The sequence below is a fragment of the Coregonus lavaretus genome (assembly GCF_964263955.1).
Source record: "Coregonus lavaretus genome assembly, chromosome: 6".
Classification (NCBI taxonomy): Eukaryota; Metazoa; Chordata; class Actinopteri; order Salmoniformes; family Salmonidae; genus Coregonus; species Coregonus lavaretus.
This window is the reverse complement of record NC_139993.1, coordinates 53233735-53250350: the sequence shown is the minus strand read 5'-3', so window position 1 is coordinate 53250350 and position 16616 is coordinate 53233735. Positions and strand designations below refer to the sequence as shown.

Here is a 16616-nt window from a genome sequence, read left to right as displayed (position 1 = left end):
ACAGGAATGTGGTTCTGAATATAAACAGGAACACCTCCACCACTGGCATTTCTGTATTTTCTGTAAATGTTATAACCTTCTATTGCTACCACTGTATCAAAGGTATTGTCTAAATGAGTTTCAGAGATGAATGTCATCTGTTACTAGCAAGTTATTAATTTAATGAACCTTGTTTCTTAAGCTACATACAGTTGAAGTCGGATGTTTACATACACCTTAGCAAAATACATTTAAACTCAGTTTTTCACAATTCCTGACATTTAATCCTAGTAATAATTCCCTGTCTTAGGTCAGTTAGGATCACCACTTTATTTGAAGAATGTGAAATGTCAGAATAATAGTAGAGAAAATGATTTCAGCTTTTATTTATTTCATCACATTCCCAGTGGGTCAGAAGTTTACATACACTCAATTAGTATTTGGTAGCATTGCTTTTAAATTGTTTGTTTAACTTGGGTCAAACGTTTCGGGTAGCCTTCCACAAGCTTCCCACAATAAGTTGGATGAATTTTGGCCCATTCCTCCTGACAGAGCTGGTGTAACTGAGTCAGGTTTGTAGGCCTCCTTGCTTGCACACGCTTTTTCAGTTCTGCCCACAGATTTTCTAAAGGATTGAGGTCAGGGCTTTGTGATGGCCACTCCAATACCTTGACTTTGTTGTCCTTAAGCCATTTTGCCACAACTTTGGAAGTATGCTTGGGGTCATTGTCCATTTGGAAGACTCATTTGCGACCAAGCTTTAACTTCCTGACTGATGTCTTGAGATGTTGCTTTAATATATCCACATAATTTTCCTTCCTCATGATGCCATCTATTTTGTGAAGTGCACAAGTCCATCCTGCAGCAAAGCACCCCCACAGCATGATGCTGCCACCCCCGTGCTTCACGGTTGGGATGGTGTTCTGGAATACTTGCTTGTTTTCAATTGCTTTACTGGGAAGCTTAGCAGAAGTAGATATTCATGTTATTTATGTTAGTGCAGGGTGAGCTGCACACAGTGGACTTCCTACTAGGGCACACCGCCTCAGTGCTAACAGCATACATCTGGTTCATAGGCATATGATTGCTGCATACAATAGCTGTAGGATCAGCAGAGGCATTCAGGGCAGTTAGAGGGACATAAATTAGGTTACTTACAGTGAGGGAAAAAAGTATTTGATCCCCTGCTGATTTTGTATGTTTGCCCACTGACAAAGACATGATCAGTCTATAATTTTAATGGTAGGTTTATTTGAACAGTGAGAGACAGAATAACAACAAAATAATCAAGAAAAACGCATGTCAAAAATGTTATAAATTGATTTGCATTTTAAATGAGGGAAATAATAGTTGGCCACCAGGTTTCCCGTCCATCGTCCCTTTGATGCAGTGAAGTTGTCCTGTCCCATTAGCAGAAAAACACCCCCAAAGCATAATGTTTCCACCTCCATGTTTGATGGTGGGGATGGTGTTCTTGTTCCACTCCTCTTTGCAGATCTTCTCCAAGTCATTAACGTTTCGAGGCTGACGTTTGGCAACTCGAACCTTCAGCTCCCTTTCTATGGGATTAAGGTCTGGACACTGGCTAGGCCACTCCAGGACCTTAATGTGCTTCTTCTTGAGCCACTCCTTTGTTGCCTTGGCCGTGTGTTTTGGGTCATTGTCATGCTGGAATACACATTCACGACCCATTTTCAATGCCCTGGCTGAGGGAAGGAGGTTCTCACCCAAGATTTGACGGTACATGGCCCCGTCCATCGTCCCTTTGATGCGGTGAAGTTGTCCTGTCCCCTTAGCAGAAAAACACCCGCAAAGCATAATGTTTCCACCTCCATGTTTGACGGTGGGGATGGTGTTCTTGGGGTCATAGGCAGCATTCCTCCTCCTCCAAACACGGCGAGTTGAGTTGATGCCAAAGAGCTCGATTTTGGTCTCATCTGACCACAACACTTTCACCCAGTTCTCCTCTGAATCATTCAGATGTTCATTGGCAAACTTCAGACGGCCTGTATATGTGCTTTCTTGAGCAGGGGGACCTTGCGGGCGCTGCAGGATTTCAGTCCTTCACGGCGTAGTGTGTTACCAATTGTTTTCTTGGTGACTATGGTCCCAGCTGCCTTGAGATCATTGACAAGATCCTCCCGTGTAGTTCTGAGCTGATTCCTCACCGTTCTCATGATCATTGCAACTCCACGAGGTGAAATCTTGCATGGAGCCCCAGGCCGAGGGAGATTGACAGTTATTTTGTGTTTCTTCCATTTGCCAATAATCGCACCAACTGTTGTCACCTTCTCACCAAGCTGCTTGGCGATGGTCTTGTAGCCCATTCCAGCCTTGTGTAGGTCTACAATCTTGTCCCTGACATCCTTGGAGTGCTCTTTGGTCTTGGCCATGGTGGAGAGTTTGGAATCTGATTGATTGATTGCTTCTGTGGACAGGTGTCTTTTATACAGGTAACAAACTGAGATTAGGAGCACTCCCTTTAAGAGTGTGCTCCTAATCTCAGCTCGTTACCTGTATAAAAGACACCTGGGAGCCAGAAATCTTTCTGATTGAGAGGGGGTCAAATACTTATTTCCCTCATTAAAATGCAAATCAATTTATAACATTTTTTACATCCGTTTTTCTGGATTTGTTTGTTGTTATTCTGTCTCTCACTGTTCAAATAAACCTACCATTCAAATTATAGACTGATCATTTCTTTGTCAGTGGGCAAACGTACAAAATCAGCAGGGGATCAAATACTTTTTTCCCCTCACTGTACATTGTGTTTACCAATCCCCCTGGTATAATGTCCATTTGCTAAAGCATTAGAATGATTGATTAACTAAACTGTGTCATTGATAAATCATTGTCTCATCGCAGCCTCATAATGCTGTGAAAGGATGCAGGAACCCAAATGATTTGGGTGGATCCCATCCTCCTTATAAAACATGTTTTGTTTCCAAAAGGTATCAAAATTGTCAACAAAAGTTACACCCATTGAGCTGCAATAATCACGTAACCAGTGGTGAAGAGAAATAATCTTGCTAAAGCGTTCAATGCCATGTTTCAGAGAGGGCACAGGGCCAGATATGATGGGTCTTTTATTAGTGTCTAGCAGAGAGTCAATCAGTTCTTTGAAATACAGTTTCAACTGTTCAGAGCTGCCCTTCATAATGTAATTAAAACCCACATGGACTACGATAGAATCGATGTCCATGTCCAGGCGTAGTACATTCTGGAGCAGCTTAGTGATGTAATTATGCTAGTTAACTAGCTAAATCAAGGGTGAGGGTGTGAGAGAAACATCTGCACAAGCTCAGCCATCCACACAGACGCGCGTGCAATTATTGACTGGGAACATTTTCACGCTGTGAAAAAAATTACATAATGTCACAATCACAATACAATCAGAACGATTGGGAACTATTTCACGCTGGGAAGATTTTTACATGACTCTGTGCACCTTCCCATTTACACCAGAGATCTGTATATAATGACGAGATTTTCATGCCTCCGCCCTAACAATGGAAGTCGTTATCCCAAAGGCGGGAAGGCAGGCAACAAGTTTAGGTCCAAAATAAGCGCATAGAAACGCATTGGGCATATTTTGGACAAAAACCTCTCGCGTCGCCTCTTTCAAGCCCCTAACACTAACACTCACAACAACAAAGATGAGAGATCACTTCTTCCTCTCTGACAAAAGGTTTCAACTCACTATTTGCATTTGAGGTTTGGTCCAACAGAATCGGTCATATGGACACCGAAACACATGGAGACATTATTTTACTGTAATAGGGGAGAAATTGACCTTTCGAACCATACCCTGTTTGTTTCAACAACTCTAATTTTGAACAGAGCAGACACTGCTAAAACGGATGTACCAATGAACATTCATTCTGGAAAAGAATGCTCAGTTTGTCGCGCGCACATTACGGTACCACGTATCGCTAGCAGCATTTTGGTCAAATAAAGATTGTTACACTAGCTGTTTGGATGACTATGTTTTATAAATGTGCAATAAGCATGAAACAATTATAAGGAATTGACAATTCGTTCTCATTCTGAGAAATAAGGTAGGCCACTTGATTTCAACTTCGGAACAAAGTGGACAGGCTAGCATGCTGTTCAAACAGTTGGAGACGGACAGAAGATTGTGTTCAAAACAATTCAACTGTTTTGACTTGTTAGCTGAATTCAGAGCTTGTGAAATTATACCTAGATCCAAGTTGGCTAAACTTGAAATATAAATTTTAGCTGGCTACTAACTAGCCCGTGGGCTTGTGCTTGAGAGATTGTTTATGAGACCGGTGTTAATTTTCTATAATGCCTGCTACATTATTAGTGAATGTGCATTATGCATGGTTCTGGTTAAATTTGTAATAAAAAGTACATTTTTATAGACAGACCTGAAAGCCAGATAAGTGATTATTGCACAAAAAAAGCAGATATACCTATTTTGATAAAATCATTCAATTATTAGTGGGTCTTACGGTTGTGGAAGGCATATATTCAGCCTAGGTTTAATTTCACAAGCTCTGAATTCATTAGATTATTGCTGACTATTTTAAATGCAGTGTATTTGACCTTTAATTGTACAACAAAAGTTTATTTAGAGAAAACATTTTTTAAAGAAATCGAGATATATATCATGAATCACCCATAAGTTTGAAAAAAATAAATAGAGATATGAGTTTTAGGCCGTATCGCCCAGCCCTAGAGTGTGTGTGTGTGTGTTTGTGTGTGTATGCATTCGTGTTATCTCCTGCAGTTCTACTCAAAAGGGAAAAGATATAACCTAGCCTACCCTCAGTCTGTACACCACACTACTCTCCCACAACAACAGATAAGCAACACCGTAAAGGCATTGAGTGAACAACGTGTAAAGTAAAAAGTTCCCACCCAGTATAGATGAACTGGTCTATAAATTATTTTAGCTTGAATGGCTGGTTTGTCAGTGGTGAGTACACAGGAGCTTGCTGTAAGCCTAGGCTATATCTGATAATAAAGGCAACTGTGAGCCCTGGTATTCGAACCGGCAACCTTCTGGCTACACTCCACTCTACTGTAGGCTACTGCTACCGTACCACAGCAATACCACTGTACACACACAGTAGGCCAAGTGTACAGGTGACAAAGCACCACGTGCTGATATTTCACTAATATTTTCAGCTGTCTAAAGTCAATACATCTAGAAGGCTTTAGCCTAGTATTATTACTGCACCACTGTGTGAGCTCATGTGCCGTCATTTTACTAATCCTGTCACCTAGCAGTCTTTTATTTTTTTTATTTTTTTTTATTTCACCTTTATTTAACCAGGTAAGCCAGTTGAGAACAAGTTCTCATTTACAACTGTGACCTGGCCAAGGTAAAGCAAAGCAGTGCGATAAAAACAACAACACAGAGTTACATATGGGGTAAAACAAAACATAAAGTCAAAAATACAACAGAAAATATATATACAGTGTGTGCAAATGTAGCAAGTTATGAAGGCAATAAATAGGCTATAGTGCAAAATAATTACAATTAGTATTAACACTGGAATGATAGATGTGCAAGAGATTATGTGCAAATAGAGATACTGGGGTGCAAATGAGCAAAATAAATAACAATATAGGGATGAGGTAGTTGGGTGGGCTAATTTCAGATGGGCTGTGTACAGGTGCAGTGATCGGTAAAGGCAACTGTGAGCCCTGGTATTCGAACCGGCAACCTTCTGGCTACACTCACTCTACTGTAGGCTACTGCTACCGTACCACAGCAATCTGGGTGCCTTGTTATGTGGTCAGGCTTGTCGTTTGCTGTTCAGGTTGAGTGACTCGGTCTTCACATACAGTGGGGGAAAAAAGTATTTAGTCAGCCACCAATTGTGCAAGTTCTCCCACTTAAAAAGATGAGAGAGGCCTGTAATTTTCATCATAGGTACACGTCAACTATGACAGACAAATTGAGAGAAAAAAATTCCAGAAAATCACATTGTAGGATTTTTAATGAATTTATTTGCAAATTATGGTGGAAAATAAGTATTTGGTCAATAACAAAAGTTTCTCAATACTTTGTTATATACCCTTTGTTGGCAATGACACAGGTCAAACGTTTTCTGTAAGTCTTCACAAGGTTTTCACACACTGTTGCTGGTATTTTGGCCCATTCCTCCATGCAGATCTCCTCTAGAGCAGTGATGTTTTGGGGCTGTCGCTGGGCAACACAGACTTTCAACTCCCTCCAAAGATTTTCTATGGGGTTGAGATCTGGAGACTGACTAGGCCACTCCAGGACCTTGAAATGCTTCTTACGAAGCCACTCCTTCGTTGCCCGGGCGGTGTGTTTGGGATCATTGTCATGCTGAAAGACCCAGCCACGTTTCATCTTCAATGCCCTTGCTGATGGAAGGAGGTTTTCACTCAAAATCTCACGATACATGGCCCCATTCATTCTTTCCTTTACACGGATCAGTCGTCCTGGTCCCTTTGCAGAAAAACAGCCCCAAAGCATGATGTTTCCACCCCCATGCTTCACAGTAGGTATGGTGTTCTTTGGATGCAACTCAGCATTCTTTGTCCTCCAAACACGACGAGTTGAGTTTTTACCAAAAAGTTCTATTTTGGTTTCATCTGACCATATGACATTCTCCCAATCCTCTTCTGGATCATCCAAATGCACTCTAGCAAACTTCAGACGGGCCTGGACATGTACTGGTTTAAGCAGGGGGACACGTCTGGCACTGCAGGATTTGAGTCCCTGGCGGCGTAGTGTGTTACTGATGGTAGGCTTTGTTACTTTGGTCCCAGCTCTCTGCAGGTCATTCACTAGGTCCCCCCGTGTGGTTCTGGGATTTTTGCTCACCGTTCTTGTGATCATTTTGACCCCACGGGGTGAGATCTTGCGTGGAGCCCCAGATCGAGGGAGATTATCAGTGGTCTTGTATGTCTTCCATTTCCTAATAATTGCTCCCACAGTTGATTTCTTCAAACCAAGCTGCTTATCTATTGCAGATTCAGTCTTCCCAGCCTGGTGCAGGTCTACAATTTTGTTTCTGGTGTCCTTTGACAGCTCTTTGGTCTTGGCCATAGTGGAGTTTGGAGTGTGACTGTTTGAGGTTGTGGACAGGTGTCTTTTATACTGATAACAAGTTCAAACAGGTGCCATTAATACAGGTAACGAGTGGAGGACAGAGGAGCCTCTTAAAGAAGAAGTTACAGGTCTGTGAGAGCCAGAAATCTTGCTTGTTTGTAGGTGACCAAATACTTATTTTCCACCGTAATTTGCAAATAAATTCATTAAAAATCCTACAATGTGATTTTCTGGATAGCTGCCACCATCATTGATCTAGCCTCTGATATTCAATTCCTGCTCCTGCTTTTGTCCTTTGGTGCAACAACACAAATATGAATTCATACACGTAGCCTAGCTATGTCACTATGTGGCGCATTTGTGTGGCAATCATCTAAGGGTGTTTTCACACTTGGTCCCTTTCAGCTAATTTTTGTGAAATCAGTGTGGTTCACTTAATTTTTTATGCAGTGTGAACACACAACAAAAAAAGGAACTCCGACCCCTCAAAAGAGCCCCCGAAGCGAACCGAACTGAGACCATCTCGAGAGGTGGTCTGAGTTTGGTTTCGCTTGAATTCCACGGTCCAGTTTCCTTTTTTAGGGCAATGTGAAGACAAAGCTCCCCAGGTTCGCTCGTCATTATTCCCGCACCACACACTAGACTACTGCAACACAATTTCCCCTGCCATTCCCCTCACATTGGTGCCACAAAAGAGAGAAGATTATGATGATTTTTGGATATTGATTAGCGATTGTCAAGGATACGCAGAAATTCCAAAATATGTGTGTTTTGTACTGACACAATGTTCTGATTATTTGTTTGCAATATGTGATCTATAGGCTAAGAGAGTTTTTGAATAGTGTGAGAAGACAACAACATATTTGGTGAGAATCACAACATAGGATACAAAATCAAGGTCATTGCTATCCAGCTTCCTTGGGACATCCCAACTCTGACATTACCCCATTGAAGTTGACATTTAAAATGGTTAAGGTTAGGGTTAGGATTTAGGGTAGGGAAGTCCCAAGGATCCTTGTTAACACTAACCATAAAATCAATGCTAGCTCTTAAAGGGGTAGTAGCCTACACTGAGTGTACAATTTTCAATTACAACATTATTTAATCTGCAGTATTCTTCTGCTATGTATTCTATTACCAATCATATTTACATGTTCATATTATCTTCTGATTATAACTTATGTCTCATCTTTTAACTAAATGCTATATTTTAGCTTCCATTTTTTTCCTTCTTAAAACTGCATTGTTGGCAAAGGGCTTGTAAGTAAGCATTTCACTTACAAGCTGCATGTGGCAAATAAAATTTGATTTATGTGAAAACACCCTAATAGACCAGTGGTACCAGTCAAACCAGTTTGTAATAACACACTACACTGGCCCTTCCAGCCCTTAGTTTCATTCACGTGTGAGCCACATCATCAAGAGCCATCGCAAAGACAAAGAAGAGCAAACAGGACGTTGTTGAGTGTCTTGTAGCTATTTCTCAATCAACCAGGACTTGACTGACTGGCCTGTAATTATATAGGCCAGTGGCTCTCAGACCTCTCCTCGGGGACACCCAGCCGTTCCATGTATTTGATATATTCCAGAGCTAGCACAATTGATTCAACTTGTCAACTAATCATCAAGCCCTTGACTAGGTGACTTGGGTGAGCTATTTCAGGGCTACAACAAAATAGTGAAATTTCTGGAGGTCCCCGAGGAGAGGTTTGAGAGCCACTGGCTATGTTAACCCTAGATCATGGGACCACAATACACCATTTGTATTAGCCCTACACTGGCACACCTAACTCAATTAGTAATGGGCTTGATGATAAGCCTAGTTGACTAATTTAATCAGGTGTGCCAGTGTAGGGTTACAACAAATAGGCTATGTGAAATGTCTGCTGTCATTGCCATAGCCTGGCATTATGTTAACCTTTAACATCACAGCATACCAGACCTGTCAAACTGCTATCTAGCCCAGGTATAGACCTTGATAAAGGAGGCACATGCTGCTAAACAGGTACAGTCAGTTCAGCGTGAATTAACTCCAACGCATGTACAATGGTATAGGCCTACCCTGAGACGGTATGCTGTCGACCTTTGTGGGGCAAAGTGCTACCATTTATGAAGTTAGACTTGTCTTGAATCCTGCCTGGCTGGCTCCCTACAAGGGTGTGCCACCACTGTTCAGTGATGTGTATAGGATTAGGCCTATAGAAGACAAGCACGTACACTCGTCATAAGAGAGGGTGGGGTTTTTCTATCTGCTACCCTGCTCTGGGGCAACTCTGGACTTTGGACACACACATCGGGCAGGGCAAGAAGGAACAACTTTCTCCCTCCCTCTTTCCTCCAGTCTTTCCCCAACACAATGATGTCACCAAAAAATTATATCTCAGAACTAATAGGATCTCGATGTGTCACGTAATCTTATCCTCCTATCCACTGGCTACGTCAGGGGACACTAGATCTTTGGGTTGACACAGCCCATCCCCCCGGCTCATGCCAGCAACTCAGCCCAGCAGTATCCTATTTGATTGTAAACACACACTGCTTTAGTTCCTGCTGTGATGATGTGGCAAACAAATCAGATCCTTCACCACTTTGTAGTAGCTCCTTCTCCCAGCCAGTCAACATGGTGCCTCCAGCCCATATAAAAATAACCTTTATAGCCCTACTACCCTTCTACAACTATACTTCAGAATGACTTTAAAAATATATAGCCATGTGGGCTGAGCATCTGAGAGATGCAAGAAACATTGATAACAAACATCAATTGAGCAATCATTACCTGCATCATTATCATCACCATCATAGATTCTATTCAAAATAAATTCGAACTAACACCGGTGGTACTGGTAGCTTATATTATAACATCCTGAAGACATGCAGTGTGTTGCGTTAACAAAAGGCCTTTTCACACTGCATTGTTCCTACATTCTCTATCCGTAGGGCCTGTCTATCAGTGTCAATTATGAAAGTAAAATTAGACCAACAATGCATGGCCATGGATCAGGGTGAAGCGTGTCTGTCTGGGGGAATAGCGTGTCTGTCTGGGGGAATATTCTCTTCCGACTTCCTGGTTTGACGCCCTGCTATACTTCTGTATCATGACTGTGCAGAAAGCGCAAAGACTAATGGAAATGCCAATAGCCTACAATAGTTATATTTATTCATAAGAACACATCGTTTGTGTGTGGGAAACGTATGTAACCAGCTGTGGTGCGCCAGTGCACCTGACACATACGAATGAAACGTTAGACGAGTGAGATGACTATGCTGCATCCATCTCTCTCCTCACAGAACCATTGTCTGTTGGTCAAATCATACCAATGTCTATCGACCAGTACGCAGGCTACTGCAAAACAAACATAATAGTTACAGCTGGTATTTATTATTATTATTTATCTAACGTTAAAGGTGTTCATATAGGCACCCTGTCACTGCCCATACATCCTATTTCCATTCATATCTGGAGACTGCGTTTACCTGTCCAGTGATGCCCGTGATAACAGCGACCTTCCTCGGCTTATTCAGCTCTCCTTTCGCCCCGGTGCTGGTAGACGGTTCCATGCATTGGGCCATTTTTGTGCGTAGTGTTTCAAAGTATCGAACCTACTGACTTGCTGTTCTGATTAGCAGTTGTGTGCTTGTACGGTAGACACTACAAGCACAGGAGCATCTGTAACTACAACTGTGACGTTTCAGGAAGTGCCGGCAGGGCAGCCAATCGACAGATGGCAAGTAGCGTCGAAGCAGAGGAATCTTCATGCAGAAGAGAAGAGATTCGGTCTGGGGTTTCCCGTGCTTACTTTGGACAGCGCCAACTAGCTACGGTAGGCTTACAGGACTAAATCGCTGACGATAGCTTAAAGCAGAGATCATCAACTAGATTCTTCTTGAGTAGATGGTCAGGGGGCCGGAAGATAATTACAAATAATTTGTACACTAAAAATGTACTGCAAGAAGCACAAACAGATATATTTGACTTAAACATAATCATTTCAAACCTTGCTTACATTTGTTTATGATCACATACAGTAAATGGCCTAAAGTATGTGGACACCTGCTGGTCCATCTCATTCCAAAATCATGGGCATTAATATGAAGTTGGTCCCCCTTTTGCTGCTATAACAGCCTTCACTCTTCTGGGAAGGCTTTCCACTAGATGTTGGAACATTGCTGCGGGGACTTGCTTCCATTTAGCCACAAGAGCATTAGTGAGGTCGGGCACTGATGTTGGCCGGTCAAGTTCTTCCATACCAATCTCGACAAACCATTTCTGTATGTACCTCAATTTGATGCATGGGGGCATTGTCATGCTGAAACAGGAAGGGCCTTCCCCAAACTGTTGCCACAAAGTTGGAAGCATAGAATCGTCTAGAATGTCATTTTATGCTGTAGCGTTGTTTTCCCTTCACTGGAATTAAGTGGCCTAGCCCGAACCATGAAAAACAGCCCCAGACCATTATCCCTCCACCAAAATGTACAGTTAGCACTATGCATTGGGGCAGGTAGCATTCTCCTGGCATCCACCAAACCCAGATTTGTCCGTCGGACTGCCAGTTGGTGAAGCGTGATTCGTCAGTCCAGAGAACGTGTTTCCACTTCTTCAAAGTCCAATGGCGGCGAGCATTACACCACTCCAGCCGACGCTTGGCATTGTGCATGGTGATCTTAGGCTTGTGTGTGGCTGCTTGGCCATGGGAAACCATTACATGAAGCTCCCGACAAACAGTTATTGTGCTGATGCTGCTTCCAGAGGCAGTTTGGAACTCGGTAGTGAGTGTTGCAACCAAGGACAGATGTTTTTGAAGCGCTACGTGCTTCAGCACTCGCCAGTCCCATTCTATGAGCTTGTGTGGCCTACCACGTCGCAGCTGAGCCGTTGTTGCTCCTAGACATTTCCACTTCATAATAACAGCACTTACAGTTGACCGGGGCAGCTCTAGCAGGGCATACATTTGGCGAACTGACTTGTTGGAAAGGTGGCATCCTATAACGGAGCCACGTTGAAAGTTACTGAGATCCTCAGTAAAGCCATTCTAATGCTAATGTTTGTCTATAGAGATTGCATGGCTGTGTGCTCGATTTTATACACCTGTCAGCAACAGGTATGGCTGAAATAGCCGAATCCGCTAATTTGAAGTGGTGTTCACATACTTTTGTATACATAGTGTATGTTTTTTGTTCAGAAGACTTGGGGGGCCAAATAAAATCCAATGCGGGCCAAATTCGGCTCCTCGGGCTGCCAGTTGGGGAACCCTGGCTTAAAGTAACTGTCCACTGTTTCCAGATTTGTATGAAATATGATCTATAATTAATTACAATAAGAGTGAAATAGATTTAGTTCCCCCCAAAAAAATTGTATCACATTTTTCTTTATTGCTTTGGTACTATTTTCACAACTATGTGGTCAAATTTCACAATTATTAGTACAAAACTCAAAACAGATAAAAAAGGCTGTAAAAATTAATAAAATTAAGCACATTTTCAACTGACTAAGCACAACACACAAAATCACACAGTATCTTTTTCACCAAACCTACGCAGTGTTTCATCTAGAAATGACTTTCATATAAAGTAATTGCCTTTCACAATGCAATGCTCACAATACTTTTCATATGATTCTCTTCTCATTTGTTTAAATACATTTGACCATCACTTAATCCAACTGTGTTTAATGGTTAATCACTTAACTGTTTGGTAAACCTATAGATTTTAAACTGGTTTGTCTGGTTTGTCAACCTGGCCAAAACTCGGCGACGTGGGCGGAACCTCATCAGCTAATGGGCAACCGTCCAAGTGCCTGGGGGCAGGTATAGGGTCACAAATCGGGGATGGGCCCAAAACCATGCCTGAACCACCTCTGCATGGTGGAACCTGACATTGTCCCACACAATGACATGGGTGACCCCTTCACCTTGACAGGCCTGCTCAATTTAATTGAGAAACACAATGAGGTGTGCAGCTCTGTAGGATCCAAGTAATGGCCTACGTCCTACCACACCATCTTCAGAGATAACTGCGCACATGGAGATGTTTCCCCCACGTTGTCCAGGCACTTGGACGGTCGTCCGTTGCCGAGTTTTGGCCAGGTTGAAGCCCACTTCATCAACAAAGATATACTTGTGATGGTTCACAGCAGCATCAAGCACCATCACCCTGTAAAAATATATTTTGGTTAGTTATTTTTACAGTATAGTTCCAATATGATATTGTGAAGTAGCATGTGCATTAATAGTAACAGTAATACAGTATATAGTGCTGTACCTGAACATACTCGGCCTGCAGTTGTTTCACCCAGTTGTTGTTTCTCTCAAAAGGCACCAGGTCAATGTGTTTCATAGATACCTGGTGCCTCTTCAAAAGGCGGGCGATTGTTGGTAGGTTCACAGGTCCTCAACTGCCCATCTTAATCTTTTATTTTTATTGGCCAGTCTGAGATGTGGCTTTTTCTTTGCAACTCTGCCTAGAAGGTCAGCATCCCGGAGTCGTCTCTTCACTGTTGACGTTGAGACTGGTGTTTTGTGGGTACTATTTAATGAAGCTGCCTGTTGAGGACCTGTGAGGCATCTGTTTCTCAAACTAGACACTAATGCATTTGTCCTCTTGCTCAGTTGTGCACCGGGGCCTCCCACTCCTCTTTCTATTCTGGTTAGAGCCAGTTTGCGCTGTTCTGTGAAGGGAGTAGTACACAGCGTTGTATGAGATCTTCAGTTTCTTGGCAATTTCTCACATGGAACAGCCTTCATTTCTCAGAACAAGAATAGACTGACGAGTTTCAGAAGAAAGTTATTTGTTTCTGGCCATTTTGAGCCTGTAATCGAACCCACAATTGCTGATGCTCCAGATACTCAACTAGTCTCAAGAAGGCCAGTTTTATTGCTTCTTTAATCAGCACAACAGTTTTCAGCTGTGCTAACATAATTGCAAATGGGTTTTCTAACGATTAATTAGCCTTTTAAAATGATAAACTTGGATTAGCAAACACAACGTGCCATTGGAACACAGGACTGATGGTTGCTGATAATGGGCCTCTGTACGCCTATGTAGATATTCCATTAACAATCTGCAGTTTCCAGCTACAATAGCCATTTACAACATTAACAATGTCTACACTGTATTTCTGATGTATTTGATGTTATCTTAATGGACAAAACATTTGCTTTTCTTTTGAAAACAAGGACATTTCTAAGTGACCCCAAACTTTTGAACGGTAGTGTACATTCATTACAATATGTCATTTACTGTAAATGTAATGGTAAAGCATAGTGCATATCCTGCAGACTAACTCGTTTTCTTGGTGAAATGTTCTCATGATTGAATTGACAGTTGATCTTTCCAGATTGGGGTGAACTAATCTGGCAGCCTCTGCCATGGTAAGGCCTCCGTTTACCACATGGTCAACGACGATGGCCCGGACTTCATTAGACACAACAGTTCCCTACCGCCTGCCTCCCTCTCTCTGATGTCCACCTCTCTGACGGGCCCCTTGTCCACGAGCTCTTTAATTTCTTCCTCTCCCTTGCTGTCTATCCTGCTTCATGTTGAAAGAGTTCACACACACCCTTTTATATGGTGACCAATTTTGGTTACCACTATGTGAAATCAATTAGCAATAACGAGTAGTCATTATGTATGGTTATCATGTATCATACATGTAATTTAGATGTTTATACTTTACAAACACACATTTTATTTCTGTAGTTCTCAAAATCCATATATAGTAGACAAACCAGTTTAAAATCTATAGGTTTTCCAAATGGTTAAGTGATTAACCATTAAGCGCAGTTGGATTAAGTGATGGTCAAATGTAGTTAAACAAATGAGAAGAGAATCATATGAAAAGTATTGTGTGCATTGCATTGTGAAAGGCAATTTTACCACATACTTGTGAAAATAGTACCAAAGCGATAAAAAAAAAACTGTATTGCGTGCTAATCGTTATGTTTTATTTTCATTCATTTAATTTGTTTCATTTAATTTCTTACGTTTGATAACAGACTGTTCAACTATGTTGCAATTGTATCTGAAAAATAAAATGTTTTTTTTTGCATGAACGATTGAAGAGGATGTCTTCATTGATCACACCTTTGATTACACATTGAATAGATATTATGGGAATGGTAGATTGTCAGTCAATTTTGTGGGGTAATGTAGGTATTTTGCCTAATGTGAAAACTATGTAATCTACTATAATTTACAGTACTGTAGCATATTACTTTCAGCACTTCTAACGGCGATTTGAAACACATATCTTGCATTGTTTGCTTTTGCATGAACTGGTAGTTAAAACAACTAAATTGAATAGATATCATTATGTTGTGTTTTGGTGATTAAAAATCAATGTTGTCATTACAATTCACAATAAACGTATATTTTGAATCAATGGTTGTGTGGTGAAAGATGTTTACAATCCAAATGAATGCACAATGACAGGTTTTGAATGAAAGACTGGCTGCGTTACAAGTGTGACCAGTTTGTAGTTTTGTACTGAGAGTTGTGAAAATGTACCACATACTGTCACACCAGCCTTCGCTTTGGCTCCCCCTGCTGTCCAGCTCAGGCATTCGGCGTCGCCTCTGTCATTTGTCTTTGTCGTCATTGTATATGTTGCTTGTTTTCCTGAGAGGAATCTCTCCTACTATTTCCTGAGTACTTTATATTTTGCACTGTGAGTTTCGTACAGCTTTAAGCTATGGTGCTTTAATAAATTCAGTAGTGCTAAACATGCGACTGCCTCCTGCCTACTCCTCTCTACACTTGTGACAGAATGACCGACCCAAGAAGGCAGCAGAACATCCCGAACTCTCCGCTGTAGGAGTGACTCGAGCCTGGAGCACCTCGGGACTGCCATAGACGAGGTGATCTGGACCGTACGCCAACTGCAGGCTACACCTCCACCTTCCCAGCTCCTCACGGTCGTTCCTGTCGCCCCACCACCATCTACATCACCCAGTCCGATCAGCAACGTCCACCTGCCCCTCCCGGAGCGGTTTGCTGTAGGGGGTTTCTCCTGCAGTGTGACCTCCACCTTGCACATCATGCCGGGACAGCCTCCAAGAGGGACATGGTGGCCTTGGTGATTTCAGTGCTGACAGGCCAGGCTCTGGAGTGGGCACACGCCGTCTGGGAGAGGGACGGTCCTATGAGCACTTCACCCAAGTCTTCCATGCTGTTTTCGACCACCCAACAGAGGGCCGAGAGGGAGGTGAGTGTCTCCTCCGTCTGTGCCAGTGGTCCAGAGTACGCTCTGGATTTCCGGGCGGTGGCTGCGTCCACTGGATGGAACGACCAGGCCTGTTGACGGTTTTCCGCAGCTGTCTACAGGCGGACGTCCAGATCGAGCTGGCCTGTCGCAATGAGGACCTCATGCTGGACCAGCTAATCGCCATGGCCATCACAGGCCCGTCATCGCCGATCCCAGGGGTTCTTTTTCGTGAAGAAGAAGGATTTGAGGTCTCCGCCCCTGTATCGATTACCGGACACTGAATAAGGCTACGGTTAAATTCAGTTATCCCCCTCATACCCACTGTGATCGAACAGATGCGTGGTGCAAAGTACTTTACAAAATTGGATTTACGCAGTACCT

General features: G+C 42.4%; 1 protein-coding gene across 2 annotated transcripts in view; it reads right to left on the bottom strand.

Moving 5' to 3' along the window:
- Positions 1-10692, bottom strand: part of gmds (GDP-mannose 4,6-dehydratase) — a 153665-nt gene extending 142973 nt beyond the window's left edge. For both annotated transcript variants that reach the window (XM_084163195.1, XM_084163196.1), the window contains exon 1: positions 10511-10692. In XM_084163195.1, coding sequence (XP_084019321.1) covers positions 10511-10606 — 96 coding nt within the window. In that variant the 5' untranslated portion in view covers positions 10607-10692. The remainder of the gene's footprint in view (positions 1-10510) is intronic.
- Positions 10693-16616: the final 5924 nt, after the last annotated feature.